The sequence below is a fragment of the Orycteropus afer genome, unplaced genomic scaffold (assembly GCF_000298275.1).
Source record: "Orycteropus afer afer isolate SDZICR_OR568_19922 unplaced genomic scaffold, OryAfe1.0 scaffold00092, whole genome shotgun sequence".
Classification (NCBI taxonomy): Eukaryota; Metazoa; Chordata; class Mammalia; order Tubulidentata; family Orycteropodidae; genus Orycteropus; species Orycteropus afer.
In genome coordinates, this window is record NW_006921679.1 from 2,339,212 (window position 1) to 2,356,090 (window position 16,879).

The 16,879-nt window shown below is 39.9% G+C and overlaps 2 protein-coding genes across 2 annotated transcripts in view; one reads left to right on the top strand and one right to left on the bottom strand.

The window, feature by feature from the left end:
• SKA3 (spindle and kinetochore associated complex subunit 3) overlaps positions 1-14,658 on the bottom strand; it is a 30,671-nt gene extending 16,013 nt beyond the window's left edge. The window contains exons 1-4 of the mRNA XM_007942509.1: positions 14,556-14,658; positions 7,321-7,382; positions 7,050-7,215; positions 4,256-4,661 (exon numbers count right to left, since the gene is read on the bottom strand). Coding sequence (XP_007940700.1) covers positions 4,256-4,661; positions 7,050-7,215; positions 7,321-7,382; positions 14,556-14,658 — 737 coding nt within the window. The remainder of the gene's footprint in view (positions 1-4,255; positions 4,662-7,049; positions 7,216-7,320; positions 7,383-14,555) is intronic.
• A 457-nt stretch (positions 14,659-15,115) lies between these two features.
• On the top strand, positions 15,116-15,424 carry MRPL57 (mitochondrial ribosomal protein L57). Its single transcript, XM_007942511.2, has one exon. The coding sequence runs from the start codon at positions 15,116-15,118 to the stop codon at positions 15,422-15,424; it is 309 nt and encodes a 102-aa protein (XP_007940702.1).
• The last annotated feature ends 1,455 nt before the right edge of the window (positions 15,425-16,879 follow it).

The following is a 16,879-nucleotide window of genomic DNA, read 5'->3' on the forward strand; positions in this document are numbered from 1 at the left end:
AACCTATGTGTCATCGGAATTCCAGAAAAGGAAGAGACAAAACCACAGAGAAAATTGTTGAAGATTTGTTGGAAGAGAATTTTCCTGGTATGATGAAAGATGAGAATATATCCATTCAAGAAGTCCAACGAACCCCAAACAGGATAGACCCCAAAAGAAAATCACCAAGACATAGCATCATTAAATTTACCAAAACCAAAGACAAAGAAAGAATCATGAGAGCAGCACGGGAAAATCAAAAAGTTACCTGCAAGGGGCAACCAATAAGACTAAGCTCGGATTTCTCGACAGAAACCATGCAGGGGAGAAGACAATGGAATGGTATATATAAAACCCTGAAAGAGAAAAATTTCCAACCAAGAATTATGTACCCAGCAAAACTATCCCTCAAATATGATGGTGAAATTAGGACATTGCCAGGTAAGCAGAAATTAAGAGAATTTGTTAAAACCAGACCAACCTAACAAGAGATGCTAAAGGGAGTCCTTTGGATAAAGAAGCAACAGTAGCCAACAACAACTGACCATTAACACACATGATAACATAACCCAGAAACCAACCCAGCTATGGAAGTATCCAAAGTAAATAAGCCTACAAGATTGTAAACAGGGAACCAGAGACCTCAATTGACAAACGAGGAGAACTACAGACCAAAAAGAGGGAAAAAACTGTGTCATTACAGAACTTGTAGATGGTAGGGAAGTCAAGACAACTACAAGATAGAATGGACTGTTATAAATTTGGAAAGAAAATTATAAATCACAGGATAACCTCAAAGAAAAATGATAAACCTTCACATCAAAAAAGTGGACCAGAATATTAAGCAAATACTAAAACAATAGCAATGAAGGAAGTGATAACACGATTCAAAAACAAAACAAGCTCAGCATGGAAAATTATATGGAACAAAGAAATTGACACCACGAAAAAGCACACAACACAAATGACAGCAACAAATTCATATTTGCCAATAATTACATATCTGGCAAGGGACTTATCTCCAAGATCCATAGTGGAAGAGTAGATGACCAAACTATGGTACATACACATAATGGAATGCTATGCAGCACTAAAGAATAACGTAGAGTCTGCAAAACACCGCATACATGGATGAACTTGGAGGACATTATGCTGAGTGAAATAAGTCAATCACAGGACAAATACGGTATCAGTTCATTGTTGTGAAGAGTCAAGGAAAGGTTTATATATGGAGGGAAACTTTCTTTGTTGGTTGCCAGAGGTGGAGGGGAGGGGAGGGAACACTGCAAAAAAAAGAAAAAAATGCATTGACCCATGCCACTTTAGTTTTGTGTATTTCACTGTATATAAATTATATTTCAATAAAATGCATTTCAAAAGAAAAAAGACACAGCTGCCATCAAATCAGGTAGGACTTATGGGACCCTATGTGTGTCCAAGCAGAGCTGTGTACCATATGGTTTTCAATGGCTAAAAGCAGATCACCAGGCCTTTCTTCCTAAGTACCTCTGTGTGAACTTGAACCTTTAACCTTTTGGTTAGCAGGGGAATGTATTGAGTCTTTTCATCATTCTATGTTCCTATGTAGTTTGTTCCAGTGATATGTATGCTGTTATGCTATTGTTGTTGTTGTTATGTGATCCAACAATATGTGCCAATTGCATGCAGTTGTATACTTTACATGATTTTATATCTAGTACATCGATACCACTCACTGCCAATAGTCATCAATCTATTTTTTTTTCTTTTCAGCTATTCTCACGTTGTTTATTCTTCTAGAAAAATTTTAGAATCATTTTGTCAAATATCCCTCTTTCTCCATCTTATAAAAAAATTTTATGGAGACTTTGTAATTGTATGGAAATTATTAATTAATTTGATATGATTAAATATCTTTTATATACTTTGAAATTTTTATATATAAAATATACTTTATATATAAAGTATGTTTTATGTACTCTGATATATTTTATAGTTTCCATTATATACTCCTTTTACCTATGAATAGATGGGGATTTTTTTTCTTTTTGTAGCAGTTTTGAGTAGTTTTTCCCCCATATTTACCAACTAATTAGGGAGCCCTGGTAGCATAGTGCCTAAGGCACTTCACTGCTAACCAAAAGGCTGGTGGATCAAACCCACCAGCCACTCCCCGGAAGGAAGATGGGGCAATCTATTTCCGTACTGATACTGCCTTAGAAACCCAAGGAGGAGTTGCTATGAGTCGGGTCCAACTCAATGGCATATAACAACAACAACAAATTACTAACAAAATATAGGAGAACGTTATTTTAAATAGCAATCTCAAAATAGCTACATAAAAAATATCTTATATCTCCTCTTTCTTGAACTTTTATTATTTCTAGTTTTTCACTTGATATTCTTGACTAGAAACACAACAGAAATACTTTTTATTTGCTTCATATCTAATTACGTAGATATCTCATTACACAGACCATCAAGAATGATGCTAGTGACAGCAAGCTTCACTATTAAGTTAGGTATTGGTAACCTTTATCATGTTAGGAAGATCATCAAGAATAAGGTCAATTTTTATCAAATTCCTCATTAGCATCTATTGAGATTATCCTACATTTTTTTTTCCTTACTTTATCATCGATATAATGTATTATATAGGTTCCCAAACCTTTTACACAACACAGAACCAACATATTCTCTGATGTTACGAAAGGGTTGATCCAGAAAAGCATCTGGGCACAGAGCTTTTCAGGATGAGCTCTTTGAATAAATTTCTTCTTTGATTTGATTATTGGTCTATTCAAGTTTTCTGTCAAGACAATTTTGATCCTTGGTATTTTTTTCTCTTTTAAACTTTCATTTATTTGAAGATTTCAAATTTCCCAGCACTACATCTCATTATGGGAGTTCTGCTGGTGTAGTGCCTAAGGCGTTTGATTGCTAACCAGAAGGCTGGCGGTTCAAATTCACCAGCCACTCCTTGGAACAAAGGTTGGGCAATCTACTTCCATAGTGATACCACCCTGGAAACCCAAGGAGGGGTGGCTGAGTTGGGTCCGACTCCACAGCAGTGCGCTGCATTTGTTTACACTTTATTTTCCTGTAGGTTAATAAAAAAAGATAGCCCTTAGTTCCTAATTTCTCCATTTACATTTGTTTAAATTAGAACCAGTTCTTAGTTTTATCTACCATTCTAAGTATCTTTTGTAATAACATTTTGTTTTATCTTTGGTGTTTCTTCCCTTCTATTTTCCCCAGAATTGTGGGGTTTGTTTTTTGTTTTTATTTTTTTCACTTTCTGAGTTGGAGATCTCCCTTCTTTAATACTGAAAGTTCTCAATGATATGGATTTAGCTTTAGTTATTGCTTGTCTACTTTGATATGTGACAAATTTCATTTTCTTTATAACTCTTAAGGTTTTAATTACCATTTCCAAGGTAATCACCCCCAAAACCTTCTAGTCTCATCACTGAGCTATAAAATCCTATTAAAATACCTGAGCTTTAAAAGGCAAATCAAAATTCCTATAGCAACTCAAAATTAACATGTCTAAACTAAATACCTCACTTTTATCCCGAGCTGCAGTTCTTCCTATCTGTTTTCTTCTATAGCATCACTCCAGGTAAACAAACAAGAATCTGGGATTTATTCCTGATGCTCCCTTCTTCGTATTCTCCGTATCACAATCAATGACAAGGTCTCACTAATTCTACCTCCTCTTTTCTGTTGTTATTAGGTACCAGTGAGTCAGTTTTAACTCATGGTGACCATGTGTACAACAGAATGAAAAAATTGCCCAGTCCTGCACCATCCTCACAATCATTGCTAGGCTTGAGCCCACTGCTGCAGCCATTGTGGCAATCCACCTTGTTGAGGGTCTTCCCCTTTTTCGCTGACCCTCTAATTTACCAAGCATGATATCCTTCTCCAGGAAACAGTCCCTCCTGATAACATGTCCAAAGTATAAGAAATGACGTCTGGCCATTCTCCATTCTAAGAAGCATTCTGGCTGTATTTCTTCTTCTTCTCCATCCCTACAAATAACACTTTTTTTCAGGTCCCCTTATCACCACAGGCTTCTAACCCAAAGAAACCAACAGCTCACATTTTACTGGTGTAAGTGTTGATTCAGGGAGGTTTGAAATATAAAGCATTTTAAAACATTTTAAGGAAAGATATAGTCTGAAACATTTTATTTCTTCCAGGACAAAATCAATAAATGAAAAATATTTAGAACGTTAGATAAAATGTGTCTTTTCTATGAGGTATCGTACAAGAGCTTTAAGTAAATGCTTACCTTTTATTGTTTTTCACATTAAGCCCCACTGTGTAATCTTCATTTAAATATGTATATTCAGAGATACCAAAGTGTTCTAATTTAGGAGTCATGCACTCAAAATCATCCATCTTTAGTGCACACTTTGGAGTTTTTAGAACTTTAGTTGGTGACTGTTTGGTAGGTGGAGTTAAAATTGCTGGCTCTTCCTTATGGTCATTTACTTCCTGGGGATGAGTTGGCAGAACTTGGGATATCATGTACCGCTCAAGTCCAAAATCTGAAAGCTGTGGACTACGTGGAGGCATCTCAGAAACAGAACTACTTAAAACAGTAAGATCAGATAGATCAACCTTCCCATCAGGCTTTTGAAGGTCTTCACAGTGAGCCAATTCTGGTTTAGAGTTAATGAGTTCATGCTCATCCACTAAGAGGAAAAAGAATCAAAGAGCAAAGATTATAGTAAAACACCAAAACACATGTACTTAAATCTACTAACACCACAAAAAGTAGGTCCGTTTGAAATTTCCCAAATCAATAAAAGTCCTGATTCTCTCCTTAGTTCTAAATATTTTATTCTAATTTCCCATTAGGTAAATTTCCGACACATACACATACACTCTTGGCCACTCATACACCCATGTTGGTAATACACTGCAGCAAAGAAAACAAAACAAAAAAAGTGTGAAAAGATGAAAAATGAGTATCCTCAAAAAGAGTCCAATTTCCTTACTTCTTCAGAGTTAATGTAATTAACAGTCTTTCTTAATGTCACATGGATGACATTTATTACAGTGTGGAGTTCACTGTGTTCTACATTTAATACAAAATATAATCACCTTATTTTAGATTTTTATCTTTCAGATGATTACATTAGAAAGGAAAAATGGCTCTGCAAAGATAACTTTTTATCCTAAGTTCAGTCTGGAACAGTCTCTATCAAAAGCCTAATTGAGAAAAATAGTGGGAGCACATTTCAGAGACAAGTAGTTTCTTAGTCATTAATAGGTTTTATATTTTGATTTCATGATTGTTGGCCCTTAGAAGAGCTATTGATTCACTGGTTGTATTTTGCATTGTGCTTTCTATTAATACTGAGGATGTTAGAAAAGCTACCAAAATCCTAGTGTTGTATTTATCACAAGACTGTCATTGATGAGATTAATAAAATAAAATCATCACCATTATCCTGCCCTTTACGGGGAAAAAAAAAAAAAAAAACACTGGCATCAAACTGACTCTGACTCACAGAGATCCTGTGTGACAGAGTAGAACTGATCCATAGAGTTTTCTTGGCTGGAATCTTTATGGAAGTAGATTGCCAGGCCTTTCTTCCACAGTATTGCTCCATGGGTTCAAACTACCAACCTTTAGGTTAGCTTAGTAGTCAAATGCAAACCACTGTTGCCACTTGGGGATCTTCACTACCCTACTGTTCTTGCAGTGTGCCGTCAAGTTGATTCTGACTCATTGCAGCCCTACAAGACAGAGTAGAACTGCCCCATAGGGTTTCCCATGCTGAAATCTTTCTGGGAGTATATCAACAGTTCTTTTCTATCAGGGAGTGGTTGGTGGGTCAGAGAAATAGTATTATTCTCATTTTATAAGTAAGGAAGGAGCAATTTAGAGAAATTATCCAAGGTCACACACATGGTGGTGAAGTCAGGTTTTGAATTATGGCATAGTGCCTAAGGCATTTGATTGCTAACCAGAAGGCTGGCAGTTCAAACTTACCTGCCACTCTTTGGAAGGAAGACTAGGCAATCTACTTCCATAGAGATATTGCTTCGGAAACCCAAGGAGGTGTTCCTATGAGTCGAATCGAATCAATGGCAGTGAGTTTGGTTTAGTTTGTTTTTTAATGGCTACTTCACACTAAAGTCAACTGCCTTCTTCCTATTATAACATGTGGACTGTTTGCTATACACTCTTAGTAATACTTTTGTACATCCTCAATAAATATTTGTTTAACTTAAGTAATGTTTTATTTATGTACAGAGATCATTCTTATAATAGAAATAGGCATAACAATAATGACAGTAGTTAACAATGAGGGCCCAGGCATTACATGATCAGGCACTGCTCTACGCAAATTCTACCTCATTTAAAGTTTGTACAAACTCATGAGGGAGAAGCTATTAAACATCCTTACTGTACAGATGAGAAACTGAGGCACAAGATTAAGCAACTTGCCAAAGATAATACTGCTAGTAAGTGGTGGAATAGAGATTTGAACTCGGGCTGTTTGACTCCATGCGCTAAACCATTAGGCTATCCTACCCTAATTATGTAGCCAAAATCATTCTACAACAGAGGAAAGTGAGAACAAGAAAAATGAAATAGCATGACTAAGGTCACTCAACTATGCACAAGCAGAGCTGACTCTATTGTTAGGTGCCTGAACTGGCCCCCAACTCAGCCCCTGACTCACAGTGACCCCATGTACAACAGAATGAAACACTGCTTGGTCCTACGCCACCCCCATGATCAGCTGCAGATCAGGCTGAAACTACGTATTCTAAGTGAGATAGATTTATCTTATCCTTTTCTCCTAAATAGCTCCAAGAAGTCTTCCATCTAGCATCGTGTTAATTCTTATCTAGCATTTTGGCAAAGAGCACCAGGGCTGTCTTCTTTACCACAGATCAGCAGAGCATTCAGCACACAATGAGTGTTTATTAATAAAGTGCTTATCAAACGATAATCACATAATGGAACAGCCAGAACTGGAAACCAAGGCCAAGTTTCACTTAATCACACTGCCTGCTTTTTTTTAAGACAAAAACAAATGCTATAAAATGAAAGTGATTCAAACCTGAACTTTCCTTGACCCGTGGATTATAGCCATACTTCTGGAAAAACTCCTGTATTTTCATGATATCCATTGAATTTCTTTTCATCAATACTTTGGTTGTCTTTATGAAATCAGTGTTTTCTTGACTTTCCAAGCTTGCTTTATGAAGGAGACTATCAACCTCACCCTTTTATGAGGAAAGAAAGTACATTATGATTTCTCTGTTGACTAAGTCTATTTATAGTAATAAAAACGACACACCACAGAAAAATGGTAAATTATTCTTAGATACCTTTAGAGTCCGGACTTCTGACTGCAGGTCATATAAAATCTTCATTGCATAATCTTCAAAGTCTTCAATATGTAAATATTGAATAAACATGAGAAAAAGAAAGGAAACAGGGCAGAAAATATAATTTGGTATACTTTCTTAGAATTGTAAAATCCTTATAGTTATGTATTTATAATCTCTATCTTATCCATTGCTAAGAAAAGTGGTAAGGCTTTTCTTTAAAAATGTAAGCTCTAATTGAACAACACAACATACCAACTACAACAAAGAAAAACCCAAAAAAACCCCAAACCCATTGCCTTCGAGTCAATTCCAACTCATAACAACCCCAACTGGGTTTCTAATCCTGTAAATCTTCACGGAAATAGATTGCCTCATCTTCCTTCTTTGGAATAGCTGGCGGGTTTGAACTGCTGACCTTCTACTTAGCAGCCAAATGCCTTACCTACTATGCCACCAGAGCTTTCAAACACACACAGAGAAACCTGGTGAACTTTGCAAATGAACATACCTGCACAGCCAACACTCAGATCCAGAAACTGAACGTTCCTAGAATGCCAAGCACTCTCTTGGAGCCTCTACTTTCCCCTTGAGAATAACTACTTCCCTGATTTCTAACACCATGAATTAGTTTTGCCCAGTTATTAACTTTCTTTAAGGGAATCATACAATGTGCACACTCTTCTGACTGGCTTCTTTCACTCAACATGATGTCTGTGACATTCATGCATGGTCATCCATAGTCTAACATGCTCATTCTCATTCCACTGTGTGATTATACCTAACTTACTTATCCAGTACTATTTCTGACAGACTTTAAATGGTGTCTAGTTCGGTACTACTATGAATACTTGAGCTTTGAACCTTCTTGTACATGTCCTTTAGGCCTATGTTCACATTTCTGTACATTAGAGATCTAGAAAATGTGCTAGATGAGGCCCATGCCCAGTGTTGGTCAATATTCCCAGTTTTCCAAAGTGATTGTTACCTTTATACTTCCACTGCAGGGTCCACATCACTGCCAATACCAGTATTTTCTTTTACTATCTGGGGGGTATTGCATTGGGATTTAATTTGCATTTCCCTGGTGACTAATAAAGTTACTGACTTTTCATATGCTTAACAGCCATCTGAAAATCCTTTCTTTTGAAGTGCCAATTTAAGACTTCTGTCATTTTTCTATTCGGTTATTTGCTTTTTTCTTGTTGGTTTGTGCGACTATAAATTCTAAGGAGCTCCGGTGGCAGTGTGCTTAAAGCATTGGGCTGCTAAGCAAAAGGTTGTTGGTTCAAACACACCAGCCACGGCACTGTGCTTCCATAAAGACTGACAGCCTTGGAAACCCTATGAGGCAGGCCTACTATAGTTCCTATAGGGTTGCAATGAGTTGGAATCGACTTGATGGCAGTAGGTTTTTTTGTTTTGTTTTGTTATAAATTCTGGATATAAATCTTTTGCCACATACCTGTATTACATACAATATCTTCTACCACTCTGGTTTGCCTTTTCATTCTCTTGTGTCTTTTGATAAACTAAATTCTTAATTTTAATGCAGTCCTATTTATCAATTTTTTTTTTTAATGTGAGCACTTTTGGGTTCCTAATTAAAAAGTATTTGCCAGAGAAACACTCTTACGTTTTCTTCTGAAAGCTTTACTGCTTTGCCTTTTGCATTTAGAGCTACAATTCATCTGGAACTGATTTTTCTGTAAGACATGAGATGTTGTTGTTGTTGTTAGGTGCCGTTGAGTCAGACCCAACTCATAGCGACCCCTCCTTGGGTTTCCGAGGCAGTATCACTATGCAACTGACCTGGCTCTATTTAAGGAACTCTGGTGGTGTAGTGGGTAAGACATCTGGCTGCTAAACAGAAGGTCAGTGGTTCAAACCTACCAGCTGCCCTGCAGAAGGAAGATGAGACAATCTCCTTCCATAAAGATTTACAGCCTTCATATGAGCTGAACATTTATATTAGGTAGATACACTCCTTGAAGAGATCAATCATGGGAGAATAGAAGGGCTGTGTATATGCACAGGGAGACAGCTCAGAAGGCAGGAGTGCGTGGGAGGGAAGGACACAGGGAAAAGGTAACTATGGGGATGAAGTGGGAAGAGAGCTATTACACTGTGGGAAATTGGCTGTAATTTCCAGCCAATGTCATGAGACAAAGTAGATAGATGTGAACTGCCGAATGGAAAATGAACTTGCTCTGTAAACTTTCACCCAAATCACAATAAAAGTTCTTAAAAAAAAATAAAAAAGATTTACAGCCAAAGAAACCCAATGGTGGTTGCTATGAGTCAGAATCGATCTGATGTCAGTGGATGGGTGGGTGGCTCTATTTACTGAAAAGATAACCTTTATGCACTGCACTGTCTCCTAGATCATTGATCAGCTCGTCAAATATATAATGTTTTCTAACACCCGGTTCTTTTGAAGACCTCCTTCTCCTTCCACCTCTGAAAATTCAACTAATTTCTATTAGAGAAATACAAATCAAAACCACAATAAGACCACTTCACACCCACTAGGATGGCTTGTTAGACAGACAATGACAAACAAGCTCTGGTAAGGAAGTAAAGGAACTGGAATCTTTATTCATTGCAAGTAGAAACACAAAACAGTGCAGCCAATTTGGAAAAACATTTAGCAGTTCTCAAAAAAATTACACATAAGTTAACATATGACCCAGCAATTCCACTTCTAGTATATAATATACTCATGAAAACTGAAAAACATGTTCTCTCAAAACTTGTACACAAATGTTCATAGCAGCGTTATATGTAATAGCTAAAAGGTTAAAAAGTACCCAAATGTCCATCAATATATAAAAAAATAAATAAATATGGTATATCCATTAAAACAGAATATTATGCAGCAATAAAAAGTAATGATAACCAACAAGGATAAACAAATTGCCTACACACACGAGAAGATGCTCAATGATAATAGCTGATTTTAATCAAGTGATTAATTTGCATCTAACTAGGGAGATGCAAAACAAACTCTGGCGACGCATTGCCTAAGGCATTTGACTGCCAACCAAAAGGTTGGTGGTTCAAACCCACCAGTTGCTCTGCAGAAGGAAGACGAGACATTTCCGTAAAGATTCATTGCCTTGGAAACACAACAGGGGTCGCTATGAGTTGGAATCGACTCGATGGCAGTGAGTTTGGTTTTGGTGTTTGAGGGAGAGATGCAAATTAAAACCACAATGAGACACCACTTTACCCCCACAAGACTGGCTATTTAAAAAATAAATAAATAAATAAGGAAAATAGGTCTCGTTGAGGATGTGGAGAAATCAGAACCCTCATCCATTGCTGGTGGGAATGCAACATGGTGTACCAGTGTGCTGATTGAACTTGCTGTCCCCTGTGACCATGGTCCTGAGCTCACAGGTCCAACTATTCGCTCCATCAGGGTGGCTGGCTGTGGCCAAGAAGTCACCACAACCTTGTCCCTTGTCAGCTCTACTATATACACAGACATTCTTACAGCACATAGAAATTACACTTGTAGAAGAGAAAGACATAGAGAGGTACATGGGAAGTACAGACAACAAATATGAACCCTTTTGCACATACAGTACTGCGTTGTCAGTGAAGGCAAACATGGGTATACGGGTGGATAGATGGGTGGACAGATGGGTGGACAGGCTAAACTACTAGGTATGTCTATGAAGCAAGGACTGTACCCAAGAACATGTATAGGGTTGGCAGACAACAGTCCTATAAGTTTATGTGTATGATCTGAATTCCCAGGTGTATACTAGAGCTGACAAGAGACAAGGTGGTAGTCACTGCTTGGTCACAGCCAGCTACCCAGAGGAACTGAGTAGTTGAACCTGTGGGCTCGGGACCATGGTCGCAGGGGACATCAAGTTCAATTGGCATAACATACTACACAAAACATTGTTCCACCTCCTACTTTGGCAAGTAGCCACTGGGATCTTAAAAGCTGGCAAGCTGCCATCTAGATGCAATGATGGGTCTCTTCTCGTCCAGAGCAAAGAAGAAATGAAGAAAACCAAAAATTCATGGATACAATCAGTCCTAGTGACTGATACACCATCCAATCTGCAGCCTATACCACTATGAGACCAGAAGAACTAGATGGTGCCCGGCTACCAATGTCAACCACTTGGAAGGGGATCTATGTAGGAGATCCTGGATAGAGAGGGAGAACAATGTGGACAAAACTCAAAATCATTTGGAGGCAAAAAAAAAAAAAAAAAAGAAGGGGGGGACCAGGTTTGCTGGTCCAACAGAGCCTGGGGGAACCACTGAGACTATGGCCCCTAGCTGCCCATCAGGTTTGGAATTGAACCCACACCTGTGGCTTCCAGCCACACAAAAGACAGGCATATGAGTTGAACATTTACCTGAGGTAGATACACTCCTTGGAGAGAAAAACTAGGGGAGAAAGAAGGGCTGTTTATGCACCAGGAGACAGCTCAGGGGGCAGGAGGGCATGGAAGGATGGACACAGGGAAGAGGTAATTATTGGGAGAAAGTGGGAGGGGAGCTGTTGCTTTGTGGTAAATTATGGTCAATGTCATGAGACAAAGTGTATGTGAACTGCTGTTTGTAAAGTGAATTTGCTCTGTAAATCACCCAAATTACGATATAAATAAATAAATAAATAATTTTTTTAAAAAAAAAGAAAGAAATTACCCTTGTAAAAACACTGTCTGCCAACCCTATACATGGTCATAGGCACATACTCCCTGCCTAGACATATCTAATCATTCAGGCTGTTCACCCATTTATCCAGCTGTAGTTCAATGCTTGCCATCACTGACAATGCAGTACATGCAAAAGGGTTCATCTTTGTTGTTTGTATCTCCTATGTACCTCTCCATGTCTTCTTCTTACTCAATGCCACCATGTTGATCACTCACTTTTGGTACATTACCCTTCTCAATGCTGATTTTTCAGTAGATCACCAGGTCTTTTTTCCAAGGCACTTCGGGTAGACGCAAACCTCCAACCTTTCGGTTTATAGCTGATTACATTAACCCTATGCTCCACCGTGGACTCCAAAATATCAAATTGTGGTGTCTTTTGATTGAGGAGGGAGAGGGTTACAGAGAATATTAATTTTCTTTTTTCTACTTTTCCATATCTCAAATGTCCTACATTCACATATACTGGATATATTTTTAAATAGGCTTCCCCCTTCCCCCAAAAAAAATGGTTTGAGATTTATAGAAAAATTGAAAAGATAATACAGAGAGTTGGGAAACCTCTCTTCCTTTTTTCTGGGTTAAATAACATGTTTCTTTCTAGCAGTTTCATTTTTGTTTTTATGTTACTGTGTAAAGCACTATGTCCAAAACTCTTGCCATTTTAACGACTTTAAGTGTACAATTCAATGACACTGATTACATTCACCATGTTGTACACCAATCCACTATTTTCAAAACTTTATCACCCCAACTTGAAATTCTGTACCCCTTAAGCAATGCCTCCCTATTATTCCCTCTCCCTATATATACTGCTTTTACAATCACAAAAATAAACATTTGTACATGGCTCTAAACCAAAAAGTCAAACTCACCGCCATGGAGTTGATTCCGACTCATAGCCACCCCTATTGGGTTTCCAGGGTTGTAGATCTTTACGGAAGCAGACTGCCTCATCTTTCTGCCTCAACTTTTCTTCCACAGAGCTGCTGGTGGGTTTGAACCACCAACCTTTTGGTTTGAAGCCAAATGCCTTAACCACTACACCACCAACTCCAAAACCCAAACTCACTACCATCAAGTCAATTCCAACTCATAGTGGTCCCCACTGGGTTTCCAAGGTTGTAAATCTTTACGGAAGCAAACTCCCTCATCTTTCTTCTGCAGACCGGCTGATGGGTTCGAACCACTGACTTTTTGGTTAGTGGCCAAATGCCTTAGCCACTACACCCCCAGAGCTCCTTTTTGGTAGCATAGTGCCTAAGGCACTTGACTGCTAACCAGAAGGCTGGCGATTCAAACCCACCAGCCACTCCTCGGAAGGAAGGTTGGGCAATCCTACTTCTGTAGTGATACTGCCTCGGAAACCCAAGGAGGGGTCGCTATGAGTTGGGGCCGACTCAAGGGCACATAACAACAACAACAACAGATAACTAATACAATTGTAGTAAAATGAGTCTGTCTACAGGATGCAATATTATGAGGAACATTACAACTATGACGTGTGCAAGACACTCAAAAGCTAAACTACTATTGCCAACAACTTTTAAAAAATCTCTGATACAAAGATTAGTGACAGGGAACTTTATAAAGAAAAAATATTGTTTGGGTAAGCATTATAGTTTATTGGCAAAAATGCAGAAGTTTACTGCAACCATGGACCATTTGGGTGAGCCACAAACCATTATACATGTAAAGACCAATGCTAAACAGCTGCATTTAAAAAGAAATTGCTTGATTTTGTTTACACTATTTTTATTGAAAAGTACACAACATCATATTGTGACTTGGTAGCATATTGTAGTTGTTGTGTGCCGTTCAGTCGATTCCGACCCATACGGAGCCTATATGACAGACTAGAACTGCCCCATAGAGTTCCCTAGGCTGTATTCTTTAAGGGAGCAGATCGCCAAGTCCTTCTCCCGCCTTGAAAACGTTGTTGTTGTTGTTGTTGTTAGGTGCCATCGAAAGTCCTGAAAGCATATCATGTATAAATTAGTGTATGCTCTGATAGCATAGTGCCTAAGGCATCTGATTGGTAACCAGATGGCTGGGGTTCAAATCCACCAGCCACTCCGCGGAATAAAGACTAGAGCAATCGACATCCGTAAAAATACCGCCCGGGAAATCCAAGGAGGGGTCGCTATGAGTCGGAATTGACTGGACGGCAATGAGTTTGGGTTTTTTTGTGTTTTTTATTATGAACTCAATCTGTCAATTTAATTTAGACTATTCAAAAGTAGCCGCTGCTTCTCTTCGTAACATAATAATGGTGCTACTTTCATTATTTAAGGAGAAAATTTTGGCTGTACAAATAAGAACAATAACAAGGTGGCACTTGAAGCCCTTGGGAACTGTTAGCGACAAACATTAACTGAGCATTTTGATACGTGCACCCACCCCGCCTCTAAGCCGTATCTCTTTCGAAGCACTTCTCACTACTGTAAATACAAAATCACTTCTGTAGTATTTGCTTGATTCCTTTCTGACCCGCCCGACTTTCGGCACGAAGACGCCCTCGGTCCCACAACGGGCTGCCTCACTCACCGCTCTCCTCTCCGTCCAGCGCCCGCTGCAGCCGAGCCGTCTCGCTATCCAGGGTGATGGCCAGAGACCGTAATTTTCCACAGAAGCTCCGGATAACCTCCATTGGTGAGGACTGAGCGAAGCCGCGCAAAAGCAAGAATCCAGCCGAGAAACTTGTTCCCTCACGCCCACTGCCCGCCACTAATTTGAATCCCACGTCTTCGGAAACCTCCAAGAAGACGCGCAAATCCTCTCTCGCGAGAACTGGAATCTCGCGCGAAATGACCAGGGGGCCTCGAGAGGCGGGCGTGCTGCTGTGTCCATTAGCTTCCGGTAGGAAGCTAGACGCTTGCACAGCGAGCTGGTGGTGAGTAGGTTGGCTGCTTGTGGCTACTTTGGGAGTCTTTGTGTTCGTCTGTCGACATTAGTTGGTTCCCCATTTCCTTTGGAGCCGCAGTGCGCGTTCTCGGGACGGGAATGGCGTGTGAGCCCGGTTCGCGCGCTGGGCCTTTCTGCCCTCTAGTCCCCGCGGGCCGTCAGTTTTGATTTCCATGTTTTGATCTCTCTCCCCAGCGGGCACCATGTTCCTGACCGCCTTCCTATGCCGCAATCGCATTCCTGGAAGACAGTGGATCGGGAAGCATCGGCGGCCGCGGGCCGTGTCTTTCCGTGCGAAGCAGAACATGATCCGTCGTCTGGAGATCGAGGCGGAGAACCATTACTGGCTGAGCATGCCTTACCTCACCGCCGAGCAAGAGCGCGGCCACGCTGCTGTCCGCAGGGCGGCGGCCTTCGAAGCCATCAAGGCAGCCAGCACTTCCAAGTTTCCCCCGCATAGATTTGTTGCAGATCAGCTCAACCATCTCAATGTCACCAAGAAATGGTCCTAATCCAGAGTTTCCACCCTTCAGTTTTATAGATCACAAGGCTCCTGTCGCTTCACCTGATCCTGGAAATGAAAAGCCACTAGAATACTGTGAGCCGTTGAACCAGAGCCTTGTTTTTGTAAAAACATGAGCGTATTTGTCTGCGTGACTGTGGCATTGTTTTCATGCTGCTTCAGTCTAATAGGGAAATACCAAGCATTTCCTAGGTTTTAGATGACTTAAAAGAGCTTGGACGAAAGATACAATAAATCTGAATGTTTTATGGTTTGGGCTCCATACTTAAGGATGAGATACTTAATGAGGGGCTTGATCATGAAATGTTAGTGTGCTTACCTCTGTCAGAGTAGCTCTTGTGGTGTAGTGGCAGCTAACCAAAAGGTTGGTGGTTTGAACCACCAGCAGCCCCTAAAGAAAGATTATGGGGTCTGCTTCTGTAAAGATGTACAGCCTTGGAGACCCCATGTGGGACTGCTATGAGTAGGAAGCAAGTGGATGGCAATGAGTTTGGTTTGGTTTTTTGGTACCTTCTGTCAAGATTATTTGCCTAAATTGTTCATGGAAACAGCCACACTTTATCTTCCTCCTCCTTGACTCTCCTTTTGTGCTTCAGGTGAAGAGAGACCAGTTGTGGCTGATTGTAGATTTTTAAGCCCTCAGGCACTAGGCAGAGAGCTAGGAGGTAGAACAGAAGCACAAAATATTTTATTAGTAGGCCGGTTAGCTGGAATTTCCCATGGAACCATGACCCTAAACCTCCAAACTGAGGCACCAAATCCTGTGAGTATTGTACATAAGCAACCACAGCAGCTCCTTTTTTTGTTGATGTATCAACAACTTTTCCCAATTCAGAGGAGCTCTGGTGGCACAGTAAGTGAGGCATTTGGCTGGTGACCAGAAGGTCAGTTCAAACTCACCAACTGCTCCATAGGAGGAAGATGAGGCAATCTACTTCATAAAGATTTACAGCCTTGGAAACCCTATGAGGGTCACTATGAGTCAGAATCAACTCCATGGTAATGAGTTTGGGTTTTTGTTTCCTAATTCAGCTGTTTACAGGTGTACAGTTTCTTTTTGTGTTTTTTAGATTTGTAGGGAAGTTTTGTTTTGTTTTGTTTTTGTGCTTGAGGTGCAAATTTTCAGAGCAGAATTCATTTTACATTCAATAGTGCACGTACATTTGCTTTCACACCCCAATTACCATCCCCAACCCGAACCCACCCTCCTCCTCTCCCTTCCCTGTGACCCCCTTCTCCCTGTGCCTTTCTTAACTATGCACTCCTTTCTGTCTTCCTTTCCCTCCATGTGAAGGCTGCCCCTCTGGTGCCCCATGGCCAACTGTGCCAAGGGGTGTATCTTCATAGAGTAGGTGGGTGTATTGCCCTGGATTGGGTGTTCTGCATGTAAGGTCTTCATACTCTTGGGCTGAGAGCCAGACCCTGGGAGTGAGTCCTATCCCAG

Coding starts and splice junctions, on each gene's coding strand:
- MRPL57 (XM_007942511.2), top strand. CDS start 15,116: ATGTTCCTGACCGCCTTCCTATGCCGCAATCGCATTCCTGGAAGACAG.